At 47.6% G+C, this 25561-nt stretch overlaps 1 protein-coding gene across 1 annotated transcript in view; it reads right to left on the bottom strand.

The window, feature by feature from the left end:
- lama1 (laminin, alpha 1) overlaps positions 1 to 25561 on the bottom strand; it is a 470787-nt gene that overhangs the window by 177207 nt on the left and 268019 nt on the right. Inside the window, exons 27-29 of the mRNA XM_072468337.1 lie at positions 14882 to 15009; positions 11770 to 11890; positions 9252 to 9377 (exon numbers count right to left, since the gene is read on the bottom strand). Of these exons, the coding sequence (XP_072324438.1) occupies positions 9252 to 9377; positions 11770 to 11890; positions 14882 to 15009 (375 nt within the window). The remainder of the gene's footprint in view (positions 1 to 9251; positions 9378 to 11769; positions 11891 to 14881; positions 15010 to 25561) is intronic.

Below are 25561 nucleotides of genomic sequence, written 5' to 3' on the forward strand. Positions count from 1 at the left end.
GTTCACACAAACAAATGACAAAAAGGAATTAGGGATCACCCATAGTCGCCATTAACGCACACACACCCCTTCCCCCAACCCTCCCACTCACACGCCCCAACTAATGTTCGATGTTATCCAGTTCTTGAAAGTGCATAATGAATAATGCCCATGAATTGTGGAACCCCTCCATCCTTCCCTCAGTTCAAACTTAACCTTCTCAGAGTCAAGAATTCCAAAAGGTCCCCCCGCCACGCCAGGGCACAGGGTGGAGAGGTTGCTCTCCAACCTATCACGATCCGCCTTCGGGCGATCAACGAGGCGAAGGCTACAACATCTGCCTCCGCACCCGTTTCCAACCCCGGCTGATCCGACACCCTGAATATGGCCTCCCGAGGGCCTGGGTCCAGTTTCACGTGTACCACTTTAGAAATTACCCTAAAAACCTCCTTCCAGTAATCCTCCAGCTTCGGACAGGACCAAAACATATGAACATGATTAGCAGCCGCCCCCCCCCCCCGCAACGTTAACACACATCTCCACTCCTTTAAAGAATCGGCTCACCTTCGTGATATGTGCTCTGTATACCACCTTCAGCTGTATCAGCCCCAACCTCGCACATGAGGTGGAGGCATTCACTCTCCGGCGCACCTCACACCAGAACCCCTTCTCCATATCCTCTCCCAACTCTTCCTCCCACTTTGCTTTGATCCCTTCCAGTGGTGCCTTCTCCTCTTCCAAAATAGCTCCGTAAACGGCTGACACTACCCCCTTCTCCAGCCCCCCTGTCGTCAGCACCTCCACCAGCAATGCGGAGGCCGGCTCCACCGGGAAGCTCTGTATGTCCTTTCTGGTAAAATCTCGAACCTGCATGCATCTAAACATTTCCCCCTGCTCCAGCCCATACTTCGCTTCAAGCTCCTTCAATCCTGCAAACCGACCCCTAAGAAACAAATCTTTTAGCGTCTTAATCCCCTTCTCCTCCCATTTCCGAAAATTTCCATCCCACCTCCCTGGCTCAAATCTATGGTTCCCCCGAATCGGCATTTCCCTTGACCCTGCCCCCAACCCGAAGTGTTGGCGAAACCGCCTCCAAATTCTCAATGAAGCTATTATTACCGGACTCCCTGAGTATTTCCCCGGGGCTATCGGGAGCAGCGCTGTTGCTACTGCTTTCAATCCCGACCCCCTGCACAAACTCTCCTCCATTCTGACCCACTGGGAATCAACCCCTCTGACACAGCTCCGCACCTTCTCCACATTCGCCGCCCAGTAGCAATACATCAGGTTCGGAAGAACCAAACCCCCTGCCTGCCTTCCCCTCTGTAGCAGCACCTTTCTAACTCTGGCCAGCTTCCCTCCCCATGTGAACAAAATAATCCTTCCCTCAATCTCTCTGAAAAAAGCCTTTGGCAGGAAAATCAGCAGGCATTGAAAAATTAACAGAAATCGCGGCAACACGTTCATTTTAACCGCCTGTACTCGACCCGCCAGTGACAGAGGGCGACCCGCCAGTGACAGAGGGGATCATCTTCCTAATTAAAGGACTATTTTCCAGCCCAACATTTCACAATGAAAGGAGTTGAGTTCCTCTCAAGCCATCTGAGTTAATTGTCAGGTTTTGAGAGTTTTCCATTATTATATCAGACCTTTACTGCACTGTGTGTGCTTAATAGTGATGAACACAATGTTAACAAGTCAAAATCTAATACGCAGAATATTTAATCAGGAATTGTTTCCGTTTCCTCCTAAAATTGCTATCCTAAATCAAAGTTAATAGTTGATCCTGGCACCCAGAAGGGCAGGTTCCTGACTTATTCCTTGAGAAGAAGAAAGGATTTAAAATTTGGCTTCACCAAGAAACAAAACAATAGCTGTCGATCGATCTGCAATTGTAAATGAGAACCCGTCTGGGATTTCAGAACAGGCACAAATTATCTCAGCAAAACAAATTGTCATTTAACACATGGCTTGCCACATGTTCGGATGTTCAGAATTACTATGGTGACACTAAATTATCACATGCAAAATAAAAAATAAAATCATGTGCGGGGTGAGGTCTCAGTGACTCAGTTCTGAATTATACAATCTACTGTTGTGGGGGAGGCAGTGGTTTAGTGGTATTGTCGCTGGACTAGTAATCCAGAGACCAGAGTCATGCTCTGGGGACTGGGGTTCGAATCCCACCAGAGCAGATGGTGAAATTTGAATTCAATGAACAAATATAGAATTGAAAATCTAAAGATGGCCATTGTCGATTGTTGTAAAAACCCATCTATTGTCCTTCAGGGAAGGAAATCTATTGTCCTTACTGGTCCAGACCCACAGCAATGTAGTTGACTCTTAAATGCTCTCAGGGGGCAATAAATGCTGATCCCATATCCCATAAACGGATTAATAAAAAAATAAGCCAGGTCCAGGTTTAGAAAGATAGTAACATAGAAAATAGGACCAACAGTAGGCCATTCAATGTGATCATGGCTGGTCCTCCATATCTTTACGCTTTATTCCTTGGTCGGTGCTGAGCTTGTTTAGGTCAGCATAGGTTCCCCCAAGGGAAAGTCCCAGGGTAGATGTGAGAGCCAGAATTCCCCATTCTTGAACTCTTTAGGAATAAATGCACAATTGGGACGTACAGGATTTGATTTAGCCTTGAGAGCTCTTCAACACTGACTGTTCCAACTCTCAGATGCAGACGAGTTATGTGTGTAAAAAGGCAATAGGCACTCCTTCCTGAAAATCAGGGTGCTAGCTGAGGCAGAATGTTGTATGACTTGAGCACAAATGTTAGGGCTGATAGCTTATTACAGCACTGAGAAAGTCCTTTGCTGTCAAGAGATGCTTGCCAGAAACCTCCATCCTCGCTCGCGACTGGGATTCCCCAATTCCGCTGAAAGCGAATGGAATTTTGGCTGGAATGTTCTCACTTTCAGCGGGACAGCAATGGAGAAGATCGGGGAATCCCTCCCGCTGTCTCTTGGATGAAATGTTACACCGTTTTTTTAAATTTAGATGACCCAATTCATTTTTTCCAATTAAGGGGCAGTTTAGAGTGGCCAATCCACCTACCCTACACATCTCTGGGTTGTGCGGGTGGGACCCACATACACACAGGGAAAATGTGCAAACTCCACACGGACTTGAACCCGGGTCCTCAGCGCCGTGAGGCAGCAGTGCTAACCACTGCGCCACCATGCCACCCAGAATGTTAAACCTGTCTGCTCTCTCTGGTGGGTATAAAAGATACGTTGGCGCTATATTGAAAAAGAACGAGATTGTTATCCCCGGTGTCCTCAGCATTATTTATCCATCAATCACTACAAGTGGGTTATTCATGATCACATTGCTGATTGTGTCAGTTTGATGAGTGCAATTTAACTGCTGCGTTTCCTACATTAACAGTGACTTAGTTTTTGCTCATTTATTTTGGGCATCGCTGGCTAGGCCTGCATTTTATTGCCCATCCCGAATTGTCCTTCTTCAGAGTGCATTTAAGAGTCAACCACATTGCTCTTGGCCTGGAGTAATGTGTAGGCCAGACCAGGTGAGGATGGCAGACTTCACATTAGTGAACGAGATGGGTTTTTGAAAATTATTATTTTTTTATTTTTCCAATGAAGGGGCAATTTAGCGTGGCCAATCCACTGACCCTGCACATCTTTGGGTTGTGGGTGTGAGACCCACCAGACACAGGAAGAATGTGCCAACTGCACCAGATGGGTTTTTACAACAATTGAGAATGGTTTAATGGTCAGACTTTTAATTCCAGATTTTTATTGAATTCAAATATCACCATCTGCAGTGGCGGAATTTGAACCCCAGTCCCTAGATTACTAGTGCAGTGATATTACTGCTATGCCACCGTCTCCCCCAAGTAAAGTGAGTGTACTTCAAAAAATTAATCATTGGCTAAAAAGTACTTTGGGCCATCCTATATAAAAGTCAGGATTTCCTTTCTCATTTCATTCTTACATCCCATTGCGTGGTACTACAATTGTGCTAAATGGAATGGATTCAGGACAGATCTAGCAACTCAAAACTGGGCATCCATGAGGCGCTGTGCACCACTAGCAGCATCTGAATTGTACACAACCACAATCTGCAACCTCATGGCACAGCAAGTCTCTTGCGCCCTTGACAATCAAGCCAGTGTCACTCATTTGACCATCAAGCCAGTGGTCAAACCTGGTTCAATGAGGAATGTTGAATAGCATGCCAAATAAACCTGGAATTGAGGTGCTAACCTGGTGAAGCTACAACGAAGGGTCACATGAATGTTGAACAGCAGAATCAAGGGTCTGGATTCTCCATTAGGGAGACTACGTTCTCCCACCAGAACTGAATTGAACCAGTTTTACGATCCCCTAGTGGTTGCAAAGCAGGATGCAATTCAGTGTTCCACGCCAGGCAAATTCGTGCATGGTGTGAAATATGAGAGGTCCCGTTATCGAGCTGCCATCTTGAGTGGACAGGCTGTTAGAAAGGAGACCACCCCTGGGGACTCCCGTGATAGGCTGGGCTGCCGAGTGGAGCTGGGTAGAGTGCTCATTCAGAGGGCCGGCGCAGACTCAATGGGCCAAATGGCCTCCTTCTGCGCTGTAGGGATTCTATGACCAAAAGTGAGGCCGACAGAAAGCCGGAAACTATAGGTCAGTTAGCCTAAGATCTGTCATAGGGAAAACGTTAAAAGCCATTTTTAAAGATATTGTAACAGGGCACTTAGAAATATTCATGGCAATCAGGCAGAGCCAACATGATTTTCTGAAAGGGAAATCATGTTTAACCAATCTACTGGGGTTCTTTGAAGGAACCATGTGTGCTGTGGATAAAGGAAAACTGGTGGATGTACTGTACTTACAGATTGATAAAGTGCCACGTCAAAGGCTATTGTGTAAAATAAAAGCTCATGGTGTAGTGGGTAACATAATGGCATGGATAGAAGCTTGGCTGGATAAAAGAAACAGAGATTTGGCATAAATGGGTCCTTTTCTGGATGACAGGATGTGACGAGTGGTGTGCCACAGGGATCAGTGCTGGAGCCTCATCTTTTTTTACAATTTATATTAATGACTTGGATAAAGGAACTGAAGGTATGGTTGCTAAATTTACTGACGACACAAAGACAGGTAGGAAAGTAAATTGTGAAGAGGACGTAAGGTGGCTACAAAAGGACGTAGGTAGGTTAAGTGAGTGGGCAAAAATCTGCCAAATTGAATTTAATGTGGGCAAATGTGAAATTGTCCATTTTGCCAGGAAGAATAATAAATAAGCTTATCTAAATGGTGAGAGATTGCAGAGCTCTGACGTGCAGAGGGATCTGGGTGTTTTAGTGCATGAATCACAGAAGGCTAGTATACAGGTGCAGCAAGTAATTCGGAAGGCTAATAGAATATTATTGTTTATTGTGAGAGGAATTGATTAGAAAAGTAGGGAGGTTATGCTCCAGTTCTACACCTGAAGTATTGCATCCAGTATTGGTCTCCTTATTTCAGAAAATATGTAAATGTGTTAAAAACTATTGAAAGAAGGTTTTCTAGACTTACACAAGGAATGGATGGGTTGCCTTGTGAGGAAAGGTTGGGCAGGTTAGGCTTGTATCCACTACAGTTTAGATGAGTAAGAGGCAATTTGATCAAAATCTTTAAGATCCTGAGGGGTATTAACAAGGTGGATGTGGAAAGGATGTTTCTTCTTGTTGTAGCATCTAGAACCAGCGGTCGCTATTTAAAAATAAGTGGTCGCTCATTTACGGCAGAGATGAGAGACATTTTCTCTCAAAGTGTCCTGAGTCTTTGGAACTCGCTTCCTCAGAAAGCAGTGGAAGAAGCAGAATTTTAGAATATTTTTAAGGCAAAGCTTATCTTTTTTTTTTCGCCCTCCATTGTCCACTACAATAGTCTTGGCCTCAAGTGACACCCGCTTTCCCACCAATATTGCCACCCCTCTATTCTTCGCGTCCAGTCCCGAGTAGAATACCTGTCCTTCCCATCCCTTTCTTAACCTGACCTGGTCCGCCACCTTCAGGTGTGTCTCTTGGAGCATGGCCACGTCCGCCTTCAGTCCCTTTAAGTGCACGAACACTCGAGCCCTCTTCACCGGCCCATTCAGGCCCCTCACATTCCACGTTATCAGCCGGATTGCAGGGGCTCTCACCCCCCCCCCCCCCCTCCCGCCCCGCCGACTAGCCATCTCCTTTTCTGGGCCAGTCCCGTGCCCACGCCTCCCTCACCCTCCAGTCCCCCAGACGGGGGACCCCCATCCCGACCTCCTCTTCTGTGTCCCATTCCCTTTCGGCCAGTGCAGCAGCAACCCTTCCCCCCCCCCCCTTCCCCCACTCCCCCCCCCCCCCCCCCCCCCCGCTAGACCCCTGTCTAGCTTTTTTGAAACCCGCTCTCCGCTTTGCAACCTCCGTGCTCCAGTCCGGGTATATTCGGATCTCTGCATTGTCCCACTTACTGCTCCACTCCTTCTTGGCCCATCTCAGGACCCACTCTCTGTCCGTGAACCGGTGGAACCTCACCACCGTCGCCCTTGGCGGCTCATTTGCTGGGGCTTCTTCGCCAGCACCCGATGTGCCCCGTCCAACTCCAGCGGCCTCGAAGGGGCCTTCATGCCCATCATCGCCTCGAGCATCGTGCTCGCGTATGCCCCGGCATCGGCCCCCTCCACTCCCTCAGGGACACCCAGGATTCGCAGATTCTTTCTCCTCGACCTGTCCTCCAGGTCTTCGAGTCTTCTCGCCCACCTCTTGTGTAGCACCTCGTTCTGCTCCACTCACCGCCAGGCCCACAAGCTCGTCCTCGTTCTGACTGACTCTTTTCTGTACCTCCTGGATCTTAACTTCGTGGGCCTTCTGGGTGATCCCGAGTCCTTCAATTGCCGAAAGCATAGGCGCCAACATCTCCTTGCGCATCTCCTCGCGCTGCTCCTCGAAGCAGCGCTTGATGAACTCCTGCAGCTCCCCTTTGTACCTGGCCGCCGCCATTTTGTTTTCTTTCCCTCGCTTCTCCCGTTGCTCCAGTGCCGCTCCTTTGGCCGTTACACTTCTGGTCCGTTTCATAGAAGTTGGAGGGGGACCTCTCTCTTCCCTTCCCCACGGGTTGCGTCATAAAAAGCTCCGTTGGGGCTCCTCTAGCGAGCCCGAAAGTCCGTTGTAGCGGGAGCTGCCGAATCGTGCGGCTTAGCTCCGCATAGCCGCAACCGGAAGCCTTTTAAGGCAAAGCGAGACAGATTCTTTAATAACAAGTGGAGTGAAAGGTTATCAGGGGTAGGCAGGAATGTGGGGTTGACATAACATCAGATCAGCCATGATCTTATTAAATGGTGGAGCAGGTTCGAGCGGCCTACTCCTGATTTGTATATTCGTATGCAAAAACAAAGAGTGTTCCGCATCAAGGTGCGAGGCGACTTTGTCAAACACTAGAATTTGGCTCCCAGTTAAGATGGAGTCAGCTCATGTCCAGCTGTAACGGAGCCAGGAATGGCCATGGTTGAAAGGATATCTAACGCTCAAGATCAGTATTGTCTTGTCTACCCGTTTATCTATCAACTTATCCATCTTACTGTCTAATAATACATATCGGTGTTAACACTCAATCTGTCTTTTCCTATGTTCAACAATTCATCCAGATTTGTCTCTGCCGACTTACTCGTTGGACCATCTGTATAAATATTTACTCCATCTGTCCAGCCATCATGCAAATTAGGTATCAGTCGATCTCTTCATCTGAATTTAATGTTTATTTGACACTCTGACCATCATCAGTCAAATGTGAAATTAAATCAGCATGTTTAACAATTATTCACATCTTTAGATCTTCAGATCAGCCATGATCTTACTGAATGGTGAAGCAGGGTCAAAGGGCAAATGGCCTACTCTGCTCCTAATACGTGTGTTCATTGATATGTTTGTGTCAACAATGCCTGTCTTCAACCAATTCGATTCAGTCCACACAATATCAAGAAATGGTTGAAGGCACTGGGTACTGCAAAGGCTTAGGGTCCAGACAACCAACTAGCTGCACCTTTAGCCAAGCTGTTGCAATATAGCTACAAAACTGGCATTATTTTAAGATGAAACATTGCCCAGCTATGTCCTGTCCACACAAAGTAGGCAAACCGAATTCAGCCAATTATCGGTTAATGTTCTGGGGACACAGTTTCAAATCTCACCAAGGTAGCTGGTGGAATTTAAAATCAATTAATAGAATCTGGAATTGAAATCTACTCTCAGTAATGATGATCGTGAAACTATCATCGATTGTCATGAAGACCCCATCTGGTTTACTAATGTCCTTTAGGGAAGGAAATCTTCCATTCAAGCCTGGTTGGCCCTCTGAAATGACCTAACAAGCAGCTCAGTTCAAGGGAAATTAGGGATGGGCAACATATAGTGTCCTTGCCAGCGACGCTCACATCCCACAAAATAACTTTTAAAAAGACACTCAGCCCCAAAGGGCCATTCCTTGATGTTTCTTGGTGCCATGGGTCATTTCCATGTTCTTCATTGCCAAGGGTGCGGTCCTTGGTATTGTTTGGCATCTTTGAAAAAGCCAGTGAGGAAAGTAACACCAAGCCATTTAGACCAGTCACTTTCCCCTCACCCATTGTGACCGTAGGAAGCAACTGACTCTGACCAGACGACTCATGGTGGCACGAGTGTTTGAGGTCATCATTGTCACATAGTGATGGGGCAATCCATTCAACTAACAATGCAGGAAGGAAATATTGCACAAGAAAGGGAACAGTGATGGAAAAATGGTGTATTTCACTGTGCGCTGGGAGCTGTACCCTGGACCTGTGACATCCATCCCGCCTTCACTCACCATTGGCTTGGAGTCTCTCCGAGTTGATGGGCCTCTGGTGGGTGCATTGCCAACAACTACCACCAGTCTAAGTGGCGCTGATGGCAATGGAGGGCTGCCGGACTCTAATTGTCCAGCAGTTCTTGGTGGGGGGCAGGGCCAGAGGGGTTAGGATTTCCACCTCTGGGGTCCTTAATCCCAGGGAGGGTCCATCACTGGCCACTTAACTGCCTGATGGCTACTTAACTGGGGAGGGTGGGCCTTTACCTCTGGAGGCATCATGGGGTTCCTGCCGGTTCTCCAGCAGCAGTGAGACTCCTGTTGCAAAGATTAAAAATTCTGCCACGTGCAACAGTGAGTGATTTCCAGAATCTAATCCAGCCATTATATTCATATAAAACACAATGTACTCTTCAATTTGATTGCAGTCTGATAAATGTATTACATCCCTCTGTAAGTAACACCTACTTGACATTTGCCGGTTTCGAGCTCACAGACGTTACTATGGTTGTTGCACTGGCATGACACACATGCGACATCGAGGGACTGTAGACCATCCCCTATCTTCACTCTATAAAATCCAGGTGCACATTCCTTTAAAAAACAAAGTCAACAGTGATGGGGTTAAGTAGAGGATTTCTCACTGATGCAGGTAACTTTAGCCTGAGCTGCTCAGTGGGAAAATGAGAAGAGATATTGTCGCTCATTTTACACCTCGTCCAATTTCACTTCCCACTGATTTCACTGACAAATGGCTTAAAACGGAACGTGGGAACCAGACCCAACTGATTCTTGCTGGTACATCTGGTGAAAATTATTCTCCATAAATATATTCAGGGCGAATCTATCCCCGTATTGAATTTGTATTGAGCCCCCATGGCTCATTGCACTTTTTGGCAATTTATTTCTTATATTTTAGCTCCACTTTGAATTTGCCGCGATCTTTACATCCCTCTGTCCTTTCTTCCGCCTACGATCAATAGCTTATTCAAGTCCTAACTTGACCTCCATACCCTACAAAAGGCAAAATACTGCCGTCGCTGAAACTTTGAACCATAAGCGTAAATGCTCAGCAGACCAGTCAGCATCATTGGCGAGAGGAACACATGAAACCATCTAAGAGATTTATCGCACAGAAAGAGGCCCTTCGGCCCATCGTGGCGGTGCCAGCCATCAAGCACCTATCTATTCTAATCCCGTTTTCTAGCACATGATCCGTAGCCTTGTATGCTGTGGTGTTTCAGGTGCTCATCTAAATGCTCCTTAAATGTTGTGAGGGTTCCTGCCTCTACCACCCTTTCAGGCAGTGACTTCCAGACTCCCACCAGCATCTGGGTGAAAGGTTTACCCTCAAATCCCCTCTAAATCTCCTGTGCCTTCTCTTTAATCTTTGTTCGTTGGTTTTTGACTCTTCGACTAAAGGGAAAGGTACCAATCTAGCCACCCTATCTATCCATGTCCCTCAAACATTTCTGTTCACTCTGTTTCTCTCTGTGCATGTGTTCATTGCCCTGCTAAGTATTTCCAGAATGTTTTGTTTATAACCAAAACCCTACCCTCTTCATTCACATCATTCAGTCTCTTTGGCATCTGCATTATGTGACTTGACAGGAGCTTCCAGACATAATTCTCGGATTTAAAAAGTTCAATATTTATTGTAAGCTACAAAAACGTTATTATAAATATCCCAACTTCCTTGCAATTAAAAAATATGGAACAAAGATCATCTTTAAAAAATTATGAGAATGTCTTAATAGAGCTCCCATCACGTCAAATAATTTATCTGGGAGGCACACAGCTACTTGAATATTAGAAAATGAGGTGAAACTTTTTTTTAAAAATCGTGTCAGCAATATATAAGTTATTTCAGTAGCAAGTTGGATTTGTTTTCTTCAACAGCTTTACATTTCTTGCTCTATTTACAAATGGTCTATCAGTTAGTTAGCAAGGCCAAAAACAATCATGAGAGCTGGCGTTCATAATTGTTGTGTTCGCTACCCAATTATTAAGTGGCCCAAGCACCACGTCGACCAGCACTGCACAAATAACTGGTGGGACACAAATTTGCATTTTCAGACAGCCGTACGCATGTTTCAGGCCAGCAGGCTGCTCGCCCGTTTATGGCCAGTTGAAGCTGACCTCGGGTATTGGTGGGATGGCTGAGATGTCTTTGTGCGCACCACAACGCCACATTTTCTGCTGCCAGCCACACTTCCCAAGGCTGGAAATGGGTGGGCACAGGTTGAAAATCATCCCTCCTCCAGGAACAGACCCTGAAGCATATGTCAAAAACATCTGCTCCACATGGAAAATCCAGCAGGCCGAACACCCTCGGGCCTTGACCACCACCAATTAGAACGTCACTGCTCCACCCCTCAGCTGCATTGTCCTGCCTTTGCTCCACAGACACTGAGAAGGGTACCCTTACTTACAAAAGTTCATCAATTCCCAGTCTCGAAAACTCTTAAGTTCCCTAGCATCCAACGACTTTCAGGAAGAGTGCTCCAAGTTAGTGTCATCCATACGCTTGGACGCTCAAGACATCGGAGCAGAAGCAAGCCATTCGGCCCATCGAGTCTGCTCCGCCATCTAATGAGATCATGACTGATCTGATATAATAATCCTCAACTCGTTTACCGTCTGATCCCCATAACCCTTATTGCTTAACAATCTGTATATCTCAGCCCTGAATGCATATACAACTCTCTATTTGTTTCCCAAGGACCCAATTAGACTGTAGAACTTTAAATTGACTCAATATAAAAATCAGTTAACATCAAATTCCAATCCACCCTATTTTCAATGGTTCTTAGCTGTGGCCAGTTCATGCACGGTTTGCAATGATGCTATTTTTGGCTGCAGCACGATCATAACTAGGTAAAGGCGGTTGCAGGTTACTGAGCAGAGCTGTGTGTACTTGTGAACATGTGCGCAGATTTGGCTTTACGTAGCCAGAGATTGGCAATATAATTCAGTCCATCGGTACCTGACATGAGAGGCCTGCGTATCCAGGAGGACAGTCACAGATCTCAATCTGACGTGCATGGTCCCTCGTTGCATGAGTTTCATCTTCTTCCATTGCAATCTCCATTGAGATATTAGAAATCCTGGCAAAGTGAGAACAGAAATTCGGCATGTACTTACTTTTTAAATTCATGATGTGAACCAGTAACATTTGTTGTTTTCAGAAACAATAATTGTAATGGATACTGAGCACACACAAAAACATCAAAAGCATTTCAGACTTTGCACAGTGTTAGGAAAACAAAGGTAGTTTTAAGGGATTTATATTTGTTTTGGTAAATATTTAAAAAAGGGGCGAAATTCTCCCGAAACGGCGCGATGTCCGCCGACTGGCGCCCAAAACGGCACCAATCAGACGGGCATCGCGCCGCCCCAAAGGTGCGGAATGCTCCGCATCTTTGGGGGCCGAGCCCCAACATTGAGGGGCTAGGCCGACGCCGGAGGAATTTCCGCCCCACCAGCTGGCGGAAACGGCCTTTGTTGCCCCACCAGCTGGCGCGGAAATTACATGTTGGGGCGGCGCATGCACGGGAGTGTCAGCGGCCGCTGAAAGTTTCCCGCGCATGCACAGTGGAGGGAGTCTCTTCCGCCTCCGCCATGGAGGAGATCGTGGCGGAGGCGGAAGGGAAAGAGTGCCCCCACGGCACAGGCCCGCCCGCGGATAGGTGGGCCCCGATCGCGGGCCAGGCCACCGTGGGGGCACCCCCCGGGGCCAGATCGCCCCGCGACCCCCCCCAGGACCCCGGAGCCCGCCCACGCGCCTTGTCCCGCTGGTAAATAGGTGCTTTAATTTACGCCGGCGGGACAGGCAATTTATCGGCGGGACTTCGGCCCATCCGGAGAATCGAGCAGGGGGGCCCGCCAGCCGGCGCATCGTGATTCCCGCCCCCGCCGAATTTCCGGTGCCGGCGGGGGCGGGATTCATGGCAGCCCCTGGCGATTCTCCGACCCGGCGGGGGGTCGGAGAATGACGCCCAAGGTATAGTTTTAAGTGTGTTTTGTTGAATGTTTCTATGCCTGGAAGGGTATGCATTATAGTTATGTTCATGCTGGACAAAGGTGTTTGTATGTTGGTGGGGGTTGGTTAAGTTGCAACTGTGTTTCTATTGTGCTTAGAGAGAGCTATGGTGTGAAGAATAAATAGGCCAGCAGAGGTATGCGGGTATTGCTCAGCAACTGGAGGCCCTTGTACGGTTAAAAATAAAAGTTTTGGTTTTAGCTGGATAGATTGCAGCTGGGGAGACAGGATACTGGGCAGTGAACATCTCTCAACTCTGCCAAGAGAAACTGGACGGGATAAGGGCGTTACAAAGATACAGGCTTCCTAAGGAACAAGATACAGTCCAGATAACACGGGAATTAGGACAGAAAGAATATTTAAGGTGACTGGTTTTAAGTGAACAAGACCAAGATATTGTTCAGAAGAATTTAAAGCAGGGGAAACAAAGAGTTTTGAGTTAAAGAGACAATTGCAGGAACTAGATTTAAAGTGGGGCAGCAGACTTTAAAGGTAAATACTTTTTTTCTCAATAAAGTTTGAGTACCCAATTAGTTTTTTCCAATTAAGGGGCAATTTAGCATGGCCAATCCACCTAACCTGCACATCTTTGGGTTGTGGGGGTGAAACCCATGCAGACAGGAGGAGAACGTGCAAACTCCACATGACCCAGGGCCGGGGTTCGAATCCTGGTCCTCAGCACCGTAGGCAGCAGTGCTAACCACTGTGCCACATGCCGCACCTTTCAAAGGTAAATACAATGTTTGATGCAATTTCAATAGTCTGTGAACGGCTTGTACAGCAATCAAGACAAATAAATCCTAAAGAGATTAGTGTAAAATCCTGGAATGGATTCGCTGTTTGAGAATCATTTGTAAAACCTTGACTGGATTTCGGAATGGAAACCACGAAGAGAAAGCCTAATTATGAGAGAAGGTTTTGACGCATGTTTTTGGGAGTGGAGTTTGGAAACTCTCACTTGACAATCACCTGGGGAGATCCTGAGGAGAAATCCACTTACAGTAATTTGGGTTTAGGGCAGAGTGTGTTTATTTAGCCAAAGTTAATCTGTGTGCTTAAAAGGGGCTTTGCGTTAATAGGAATATTGTAACCTAAAATGTACTTTGTAATCTGTGTCTTAAAATCTGTGAAGCTAAGGGAGAGTAAAGGAGTGTTGTATGATCATCCAATTTTTCATGTTTAATAACTGTTTTTTTCTTGTTGTTAAAACTAATTGGCGGTCCTGTAACTCTGTCCCTCCATGTTGCTTTTTTAAAGTTACGATCTTTTGAGCCAGGGTTCCATTCTGGGATCTTCCTGTCCAATTGTAACATCAACTGGGGCGACACGCTGGTGCAGTGGTTAGCACTGCTGCCTCACAGCACCAGGGTCCCGGGTTCGGGGGACGACGACACAGAGCTGCAGTCGCAGGACACCCTATGGAGGGGTTTCCACCTCAGCAATGATGTTCCAGCTCACAGTATCATTTCTACACTTTATAAGTCTTCAGAGAGCACCGCCATGCGAGGCACTCTCATGGACCCCCAGTTACAGTGACAGTGCCCAGCTTGCCTGGTGGTGTTGCCCCCCCCCCCCACCATCTCATCCCAGAACCTAGGCCACTCCCATTGGACCTCCCCGCAGTGGAATCCAATCACCATCCTATATGAAAGGGGCTTCCAGAGGTGGTCTTGTAACTGACCACCTCCTGGAAATTATCTTCCAGGGTCCTGCAGGGTCCAGCTTCCTGACCCGGAATTTGGCCTGGTTAAAGGATCGTGGCCCTGGCACCAAAGTTCAACCTGAAGAATCGTAAGTCTTGCCCACAATGGCATTTTGCCTTCATCACACATGTGACAATACCCATCTTTTCCCTTCGCTTTGCAACAAAAAACGCCACCTTGATAAAAACCACAACATGAGAAATACGATGCAGAGGGAGGCCATGCGGCTTATCGAGCCTGTGTTGGCTCCCTGAAGTGCAATCGAATGAGTCCCATTCTCCGGTTCTACTCCAACCGGTCCTGTAACTTTATTCATACTTCTAGTTCAGAGTTACCTAATTTATATTCTTTACCTGCTCTGCTGGAGCCCAGTGCCGTAGGAAGCTTTAATCAGGATGTATTCAATGTTGCTGAGCACTGAAATGAAATCAGTACGTGTGACAGGTTTGTCAGAGACTGAATTGAAATACTTCCACTCATGCTGTCAAAATAAAAGGGTATTAGAGACTTCAAACACCATTAACAGGAAGAGATCAAATAATGTTCAGCCCTCATCCCACAGATAGTTGAAGAACTTTCTATTCAAAGTGAAGCAGCTTCTTCTTTTGAAGGGTATGATGATTAGACCATCAATCCTTCGACAAAGCTCAGCAGCGGTGGCCTGGTGGGGTTTGCAACTGCATCTCAATTCGGGAGCACTTATTAAAACGTTGTTTGTGGCACCTTCTATTTTTGAAAGCGCCCTCCTCCCCCACCCTCTTAAAAGCTGATTGTTATTTGAGCACGCTCACAAAGCTGGAAAAGGGTCAGGAGTGTGATGGAATACTCGTCGCTTGCCTGGATGAGCACAGCTCCAACAACACTCAAGAAGCTGGACACCATCCAGGACAAAGCAGCCCGCTTGAATGCTCCCCCTTCCACAAACATTCATTCCTTCCACCACCGATGAACAGTGTCACCCGAAAATTTCGCTGGCGGGAAGGAACGAAAAATCCCAACTGTGGCAACATCACTACCTGGAAGTTCTCCTCCAAACACTCACCATCTTGACTTGGAAATATATTGTTTCTCCTTCACTGTCGCTAAGGATGGGCAACAAGTGCTGGCGTAGCCAACATGTCCCACATGCCTTGAATGAACAAAAAATGTGTGCCCAGAGACGCACCGGACAGGATTGGATTAAGTCGAAGCAGATTTTCCTCATTTAGGGAGGCTGCATTAAAAATCGTTACCCCGCGAATTGTGTAAGCGTTTAATGAAGTGTTTACCCTATGCTCAGGGGATGAAGTGACAAAGGGTTGACCAGGTGTCATTGTGAGGAAAGAAAAGTTTCACAGCAACATCAGTGTAATAGTACAATAGTTCCAAAACGCATGCTTCAGTGATCAGTGTTTTACAAACTGGGTCCATTGACTTTATTACACCCATTCTTCGTGGCCTGTATTTAATAGTGTTGAAATAAGTGTTCACAGATCAACACTTCAACATTTACGAGACTCTTCATCCAGCAATTAATTTTTGTACTCTGCATTATTTTTGACAGGAAATAGACTGAAATCCATATTACAGCCATTAATTGTTCCACATCTGAAACCTTTGATATGGCTCAAATGTTCCCTGGAAGTAGAAAGAAAATGCAACATTAAATCAAACGATAAACCACAGGAAAGAAGCGGGTAAGAGCCTAACTGTTGCATGGTCATTAATTCATGGATCTAAATGGCTTTTTTTTTCTTTCAGAGGGATCTTAATTCAGTCACAGCCAGAGAAAGCAGCCCTGTAATGTTCAGGAATTCTCTACAGTACTGACTTAAATGGGCACCATGTATTTTCACGTTGGATTCAAACTGCAGTTTATCGGTAGCTGGAACCAAGTAAAAAGCATTTTTTAGAAAGTGCCAACGTAATTTTGTTCAAAGATAAGAGGAAAGGAGCAAATTAAGAAAAGCTGTTTCTCCGTAGATCCCTAATTCTGCACAAGCAATTTCTTGTAAAATATAGATTTTTTTTTAAAACACAGGGAATGAATTACGTCAAATCCTAAAAGATGTTTCATGACTACAAAGCCCAAGGGCAGCACGGTGGCGCAGTGGGTAGCACTGCAGTCTCACGGCGCCAAGGTCCCAGGTTCGGTCCCGGCTCTGGGCCACTGTCCGTTGTAGCCTTCTCAGATGCAAAGGACCATGGGAATTATAGCCAACCCAGGACTCAGATAGACTCAGAGCTTGTGTGTGTATTTGCAACCCAGATAGCTAGACGCAATCGAAACCCCCGCTCGTTTGCATTCTAATGGCCCATTTCCCCAGAACAAAAGAACTGCACTCAGGTAACCGATACAGATACAGACTAATCGGCGCCACTCCCTTTACTCAGGGAGCCCAAACAGCCACGGTCAATGGCCGCTCAGGACACGCCCAGCCATCAAGGCACCCGCCCCTTTATTGGCCAAAATCAAAGGCAGTGATCGAAGCCTGTCGAATTATTGGGTCCAACTGAAGGACCGCCCCAAAGAGCGCGAAATCCCAGAGGGATAAGAAGAGACACAACCATGTGCTCGGTCTCTCTTGGATCCGGCCTATGCCAACCCAAGTGCAGCATAACGACCAGACAGACAAGTTCAAGACCAATGATCGCTACCAGACGGATGACAGAAACAGAGCCCTTCTTCCACCCAAGATCCAGATAGAGCCGGTTGCCCTGAAGTTAAGTACATGTTATTGTAGTTGTTAGGTGTAGTTTAGTTTGTAGTGTTTTGTGTTGCATGTTGAAGTAATCCTTGTGTATAAATAAACCACCTTTGAACTTGAACTGACTAACTGGTTGTGTAGTCCTTTGATCGATATCTGGTAAAGCCTTGTGGTGGTACCATTTGATACCTGGCGACTCTAAAGAGCATCATTATTAATTGGCAACATTATTGGTGACTCTGGTGGCGACTGGCAACATTACTGGCGACGCTCGTGGGATAGTATTCCCTTAAATCGGCAACACCGTGTGGAGTATGCACATTCTCCCCGTGTTTGTGTGGGTTTCAAAACCACAACATAAAGAACACGCTAAATAGCCCCCTTGATTGGAAAAAAATGAATTGGGTACTCTAAATTTATAAAACAAAATGAATACAAAGCCCAGCAGGTAAAACGGGGTAAGGCAGGAAGCACAAGTCGAGGCAGTTATCAACCACACACAGATACTCCCAATAGGATTCAATAGTAAGCTGCTCTCAAGGCCAGATACAGGCCAACAGATTAAAAACAATGGTCGGGGAGACTTCCGGTGACGGCGGGCGGGAGGCAGCCGCACATTGGAGGGCTCCCATTCGGGAACGGCATTTTCGGGTAGTAACGCCCGGTCCTAGGGCCAGCGACGGCTGTAAAGGTCGGGAGACAGCGCAAGGAGAAGAAGGATGTCGAAAAACACCAAAAAAAACGGCCGGGAAAAAAGCGGCTGAAAGTCCGTTGGAGAGTGGAAAGGTCACCGCGGGGTCAACAAAGAAAATGGAGGCTGCAGCACCAGGGGAGGCCGCAGTGCTTACGGCTGAAGAAATAACTAAGGTGATGGCTGCGGAATTCCAAAAGCAGTTGGCGCAGATTGAGAAATGCATGGAGACGGTGAGGAAGGAGATGAGGGAGGTTTTGAATGTGCTAGTGGAGGAGGCGGTTTCCCCGGTGAAGACGGCAGTGGCGGAGGTGCGAGAGCAAGGGGAGGCGCTGAAGGAAGTGGAGGAGACGTTATTGCAGCACGGTGATCAACTTGCCTCGATGGGGAAGGAGATGCGGAAGGTGATGGACACAAACAAGAATCTGCGAGGAGAAATGGAAGATCTGGAAAACAGATCCAGGCGACAGAATTTGAGGATCGTGGGGCTGCCCGAAGGAGTTGAAGGACCGAAGCCAACTGAGTATTTTGCCGCGATGCTGGCAAAACTATTGGGGGAGGGGGAGGACCCCTCCCGATATGAACTGGATCGGGCTCATCGGTCGTGGAGGCCTGTACCAAAGGCGAGTGAGCTGCCAAGGGCAGTGACTCTGTGCTTCCGTACGTACAGGGTGAAGGAGAAGGTGCTGAGCTGGGCCAAGCAGAAGCGGGTGGTGCAGTGGGCTGGAGCTGGTATACGTGTATACCAGGACTTTACGGTGGAGCTGGCGAAGAGGCGGGCTGCCTTCAACCGGGTGAAGAGGGCACTGTACATTGGTAAGGTGCAGTGCGGCATTGTATATCCAGCGAAGCTGAGGGTGACTTATAAGCTCAGGGACTTTTATTTTGAAACGGCGGAAGCAGTGGAGGAGTTTGCGAAGGCAGAAGGACTGTGGCAGAACTGACAAACTGAGGAATGGCCATGTGCCGATGTAACCTCATGACTGTATTTTCTTCTTTTTTTGTATCACTGCGCGCGGGTGTAGAGGCTAACGGAGCCAATGTTGCATATATTTGGACAAGGGAAGGGACGGGACTTTCACTCGAAAGGGGGGCTCTTTGGGGTGTAGGTGGATATGCGGGGTTTGTGTGCTAAAAGGGGATCTTTGGGCTTTCCTAGGGCCGGGCAAGGGGGAAAGGGACCCAGGCAGGGGCCTCCACGCTGGCCGGTTTAAGCCGGCCAGTGAACGGGAGTGAGGTGGGGGGAGGGGCTGCGGCCATCGGAGCCTGGCAGAACAGGGGGGGAGGGTACAACTTTGGGGTATCATGTACGGTACTCTCTTAGAGGCTGGGTGGCGTTGGTTGGGGGGGGGGGGGGGGTGGAGAGCTGTGTAGATTAAGGGTGACTACGGGTAATCCCTGATTCCTTTTTGTTATTTGTTTATGTAAACATGCGGGTTGAGGTTTGGGGGTTGGTGGGCGGATGGGATTGTTGTTATTATGGGGATTGGCATATCTTGTTGATTATTGTTTATTGTTGATGGGTGTAAATGTGGGAGAAAATGTGAAAAAGGAGAATAAAAAAAAAAATTTTTTTAAACAATGGCCGTGGATTTTGGGATGGCCGGTTCCCGCTCCTTCCATCTGAAGAGTTGGAGGAACACGTATCCCAGCTGAGACTGCCTATCCCGCAGCCATTTAATGTTCCAACAAGTGTTAATTGGCTGGAAGCAGGACATCCGCCCATCACTCTGGAGCACATCCCACCTCAAGAGAGCTGGTGGTCAACCAGACTGGCCAGTTGCTTCCCAGTCCCTGCAGAGGTAACTCAAGGAAGGGGAATTACGAAGGTACGAAGTTGGAATTGGCCAAAGTGAACTGTTCTTACAGAGTAAGACAATCGAAAGCAGTGGCAGCCATTAAGGGAGATGATTCATAACTGCCAGGAAAAATACATCCCAATTTTCGCTTTAGGCTTATTGCTACAGCGTGTGTTTGGTTTCGTTTTAGTTTTGGAGAAGCTGCAGTCAGAGCAGGGTGTGTGTGAATCTCTGCAGGCTGGGGAATGTTCATTTGGTGATTTCAAAGTGGTAACTGCTCTCAGTAGAGAAGTTAAACCTGATGTCTTTCTGTAAAAAGGGTTCTTTTTGTGTCTTATGGATGTTGCAAGGAAAGAATAAGAGTTACTTATAGCGTACTGTATTCTTTGGAGTTGTATTGGTGTTGATAGTTGTTAAGGTGTTTACTGTGGGTTTATAAAGTGTTAACTGGTTTCATAAATAAACATTGTTTTAATTTTTTTTAAATACATCCCAATGAGGGGGAATGACTTTAAGGGGAGGAAGAACCTACCTTGTATAACCAAGGAAGTTAAGGAGAATATTAAGTTGAAGCAGAAACATATGAGATGGCAACGGTTAGTGGTAGGCCAGAATAGTGGGACAGATTCAGAATGCAGCAAAGATGGACAAAAAAATAATTGGGAAGGAAAAAATAAACTGTAAGAGTAAGGTAGTGAGAAACATAAAGACAAACAATAAGAGCTTTTTGAAGGACATTCAAAGGAAAAGAAGTAAAAGGAAGCATTGGTCCTTTACAGAATGAAACTGGGGAAGTAATTATGGGGAACAAGGAAATGGCAGAGGAGTTAAATAGATATTTTGCATCAGTCTTTATTGTTGAGGATACTACAAGCATCCCAGAAATATGGGGGAGGTATTAAACACAGTCACCATCACCAAATAATTTTTTTTCAGGCAAACTAAAGAGATTAAATGCTGACAGGTTCCTTGGACCTGATGGTTTGCGACCCATCTTAAATGAGGTGACTACAGAGATCATGGATGCATTGGTCGTTATTTTCCAAAAATCCTTGGATTCTGGAACTATGCCAAAGGATTGAAAAACTGCCAATGTGGTATCCCTATTCAAAAAGGGAAAGAGGCAAAATGCAGGGAACTGCAGGCCAGCTAGTCTAACTTCAGTTATTGGAAAAATATTAGAATCAGTCATTAAGGTGTACATAAGGTTAACAGCAGTACATATGGAAAGTCTTAATCGTATCAAGCAGTGTCAGCATGGTTTCATGAAGGGGAAATCGTCTGAACTTTACGAGAGTTCTTTGAGGTGGCATCAGCCAGAGTAGATAGAGGCGAACCAGTCGCTGTTGTACATTTGGATTTTCAAAAGGCATTTGCACAAGGTACCACACGAAAGGCTAATATGCAAGATAGGAGCTCATGGTGCAGGAGGAAATATTCTGGCATGGATGGAGGACTGGCTAACTAACAGGATGCAGTGCGTCGCCATAAGGGGGTCTTTCTCAGGTTGCAGGGCAGTAACCAGGGGAGTGCCACAGGGATCAGTGCTGGGACCGCAGCTCTTCACAATATATATTAATGATTTGGAGGAAGGAACAGGGTGTACTGTAGCCAAATTTGCAGATGATACAAAGGTGGGAGGGAAGGCAGGTTGTAAGGAGGATGTAAATAGTTTACAGAAGGACATTGACAGATTAAGTGAGTGGGCAGAAAATTGGCAAATGGAATTCAATGTGGGCAAATGTGAGACTGTTCACTTTGGAAGAAAGAGTGAGCAGGATTATTATTTAAATGGAGAGAGATTGCAGAAATCTGTAGCACAAAGGGGCTTTCTTGTTCATGAAACCCAGAAAGCTAGCATACAGGTGCAGAGAGTAATAGGGCAGGCTAATGAAATGCTGGCTTTCATTTCAAGGGATTTGAAGTATAAAAGTAAAGAGGTGTTGCTGCAACTGTACAAGGTACTGGTGAGGCCACATTTAGAATACTGACTTTGATTCTTCAGTCCTTCGCTCCAGCGGGAATCTCCAATCATTCACTCTGGCGGGATGCCACCATCTCGCTGCAGTGAATGGAGATTTGGCTGAGCGCCAAATTATCCATCCTCAGTGGCAGCAGTAGGAAAGCAGACTCGCAACGGAGAATCCCGCCCACTGTCTACAGTTTTGGTCCCCTTATTTAAGAAAATAAATATTCGGCACGGGTTATCGGCCGCGTCCTGCCGGAATCGGAATGGGACGCGGCTGGTAGATCCTGGGAGAGGACTCTCCCAGATTCCGACTCTCCCGGATCACCTCAAGAGATCAGGTTAGATCTCGCGAGACATCGCAATCTGGATCCCTCCCACAATGGTCCAAACTCGCAGAGTTAAGTGAGCTTAAAAGCCCACTTAATGTTGTATACGCCGGATCGGACGGCCATCCAGCATCTACCGACCTCGCTGAGGAGACCCCAGCTAGGCACCATTTAGCACTGGTCCCCACAAACGGGGACCCGGCGTAATCAATTGGGGTCGGCGTCTCCCAGGCCTCTGGCAGGGTGGCACCCTGACACTCCTGGTGCCACACGGGTACCTTGGCACTGCCAGCCTGGCAGAGCCACTCATGTGCTACCCTGGCACTGCCAGGGTGCCAGGCGGCAGTACCAAGGTGCCAGGTTGGGACTGCCCTATCCATGTGAAGGGCCTGGAGCACCCCCTTAGAGGTGAGTTGGGAACAGAGTCCTGAGTGTGGTGCACTCTGGAGATCGGGGCGGCATTTAAAAATGACACCCAATCTCTTCCTGCATTGACAAGCTCCGCTCGCTGGAGCGCCTCAGAGCAGGAAATTACACTCAGTGTGGCCTCGGGTGGAGTGGGGGGGGCTTCCCTTCTGTGGACCGAAATAGCAACAAAGTGCCGTTAATTAGCGGGGTTGGTCCTGCTGCTTACAACTCCACTTTTAAATCAGGCGCATCAGAATTGGGGGGCAATACAGAGGAGGTTTGCTAGGATGGCGCTATGTGTGGAGAGACTGCCATATGAAGAAAGATCAAACAGGTTGGGGCTGTAGTACCTGGTGTTCAGTAGAACGAGAGGTGATATGATTGAAACATATAAGATTCTTAGGGGGCTAGAAAAGGTGAACATTGGGAGAATGTTTCCATTCATGGGAGAGTGTAGGACCAGAGGACATAGTCGCATAAAAAGGGGGCGGTCATTTAAGACAGATAAAAGGCAGAATTTCATCTCTCAAAGAATGGTGAATCTTTGGGATTCTGTAGCCAAGGAAACTGTGAAGGCCGAGGCCTTGCCAGTTTTCAAGGCTGAGATTGATAGGTTTTTAATCAGTAGAGGAATTAAAGACTATAGGTGTAAGACAGGAAACTGGACTTAATGATCGGCCACAATGGTATTAAATGGCGGAGAAGTCTCGAAGGGCTGAATGGCCTACTCCTGTTCCTGTTTCTTTTGGTCCTCAGGGCGAGGAAAACGTTTGAGGCCTTGGGGCAGGGTGGGGAGGTGAGCCCCAGGAATTGGGCGGGCCGGGGGGGGCGGGGGTGGGGTGGGGGGGGGGGGGTGGGGTGGGGGTGGGGGGTTGCTGCAGAGGCCACAGTGGGAGGAAGGATCTGCAGGGGACAATGGAGGCAGGGAAGGGGTGGACCAATGTTAAAAGGGGGCTACTAGTGGAGGTGAACCCTCCCCATCCCTTCCCTTCGCACCTGTGGCTTGAGAAGGGTCACTTTCCGGGTTTCCCCCCAACCCAAACTCCTCCTGTCAGTCTGAAAATTAAGGCTGGGTGGGAAACGACCCCTAAGAGGTCAATAATTGGCCACTTAAGCGCCTCAATTGGGGCAAGAGTGGGCAGGCTGGACTAGGCATTTTCCCGTTCCAGGTGAGAGTTTGGACAGGCAGGAGCCTAGCAGGAAGGCCACTTGAGGAATATTAGAAACCCTCCCCGCCTCCCTCCACATCTGCCCGTGGGGGCATGTAAAATTCTGCCCATTAAGCTTTAATATCCCCTAAAGCTCAGTACTTGGGCGAGATTCTCCACAAACTGGCGCGATGTCCGCTACCCGGCGCCAAAAACGGCGCGGATCACTCTGGCGTCGGGCCGCCCCAAAGGTGCGGAATTCTCCACACCTTTAGGAGCCAAGCCCTCACCTTGAGGGGCTAGCCCCGCGCCGGAGTGCTTTCCGCTCCGCCGGCTGGCGGGAAAGGCCTTTGGCACCACGCCAGCCGGCGCCTAAAGGTCATCGCCGGGGGACGCATGCGCGGGAGCGTCAGCGGCCGCTCATGGCATCCCCGCGCATGCGCAGTGGAGGGGGTCTCTTCCGCTTCCGAGTTAGTGAAGTCCATGGGGAAGGCGGAAGAAAAAGAGTGCCCCCACGGCACAGGCCCTCTCACGGATCGGTGGGCCCCGATCGCGGGCCAGGCCACCGTGGGGGCACCCCCCTGGGGCCAGATCGCCCCGCGCTGCCTTGTCCCTCCGGTAAGGTAGGTGGTTTAATCCACGCCGGCGGGCAAGGGTTGACAGCGGCGGGACTTCGGCCCATCGCGGGCCGGAGAATCGCCGGGGGTGGGCCTGCCGACCGGTGCGATTCCCGCCGACCGGCGCAACACGATTCCCGCCCCCGCCGAATCTCTGGTGGCGGAGAATTCGGGACACGGCGGGGGCGGGATTCACGCCAGCCCCCGGCGATTCTCCGACCCGGTGGGGGGGTCGGAGAATCACGCTCCTGGTTGCTGGCTTAATTATCAGCCCTTAACTAAATAAATGCAAAACTAGAACAAACCAAAGTTAGTTATGCAAAGTGAAACATTCGTAAATTGATGTACCATCAATGACCACGAGATGAAATGGTGAACTATTGAGGCTTTATTGTGCTGAGCCTCTTGCATCTGGAACCAGAATGGAGGCAGCGCAGGCGAGTGTACACTTTTATAGAGCCTGCTGGGTGGAGCCAGCAGGCCGGGATTTACTGTATTGACTGTAGTACAATGGCAGTACCGTAATACACGTAGTGTTTGACCAGTGGTGTTTACCACATAAGTGCCATCAAAAATTAAAACCCACACGACTTGCTTTCCAAGGAGTCATGGTTACAATGAGTTGGAGGATATGTTACTTTATAACTGCAGGGTTAACAGCAATTATAAATGTATCATCAAGGTCACTCATCGATGGTAACTGAATAAGTCAAATTGTGTCGTACTACAAGGCGTTCTGGCCCATTTGGGAGCTCAAATTCCACAATTCCTTCAGATTTTCAGGAAAAGTGCCAATCAGTGGCCTTGATTATTAATTTATGGTCCTTTATCTATGCATTTAATCTTTAGTTCCTACCTTCTTTGAAGCACAGGGTAAATGTATTTAGTTTGATGTAAGTACCTTGTATACAGCAACACTAGGGACATCGTACAGTTCAGTAACCCTGATGCTTTGTAGGACTGGGGTGTGAACAAGGAATTTGCATAACTGAAGTGAGGGTTCTGAGCTTCTGCAGTTTACTGAAGGGCTCTGGGACTTAGTAGCGATTAGGATGAGTGTCATGTGAGAGTACCTTTAAGACATGGATGTTTAAGCAATGTACCTTTAAGAAAACAGTGATGTCAGAGAGTGGGTGGAGCTGAGGTCAGGTCAGCCATTTTGCAGTTTAGTTTTGCAGTTTGAAAAGAGCTTGGGAGTGTCTGTGTTTGCAGTGAGCTGGATCTCTGCCATGAAAGACTATCTCTGGATCATTTGGGTGATTAAAACTCATAATAGTAAAGCGTTTAACCTGATGCGATTCTGTTTAAAGGTGTTAAGTCTCTTGGAAGTTTGAAGGAACATTTTGAGGAATTATTTACTGTTGCAATATTTTCTGAGTTATCTTTGA

Source organism: Scyliorhinus torazame, chromosome 11 (assembly GCF_047496885.1).
Source record: "Scyliorhinus torazame isolate Kashiwa2021f chromosome 11, sScyTor2.1, whole genome shotgun sequence".
In the NCBI taxonomy this organism is placed as follows: Eukaryota; Metazoa; Chordata; class Chondrichthyes; order Carcharhiniformes; family Scyliorhinidae; genus Scyliorhinus; species Scyliorhinus torazame.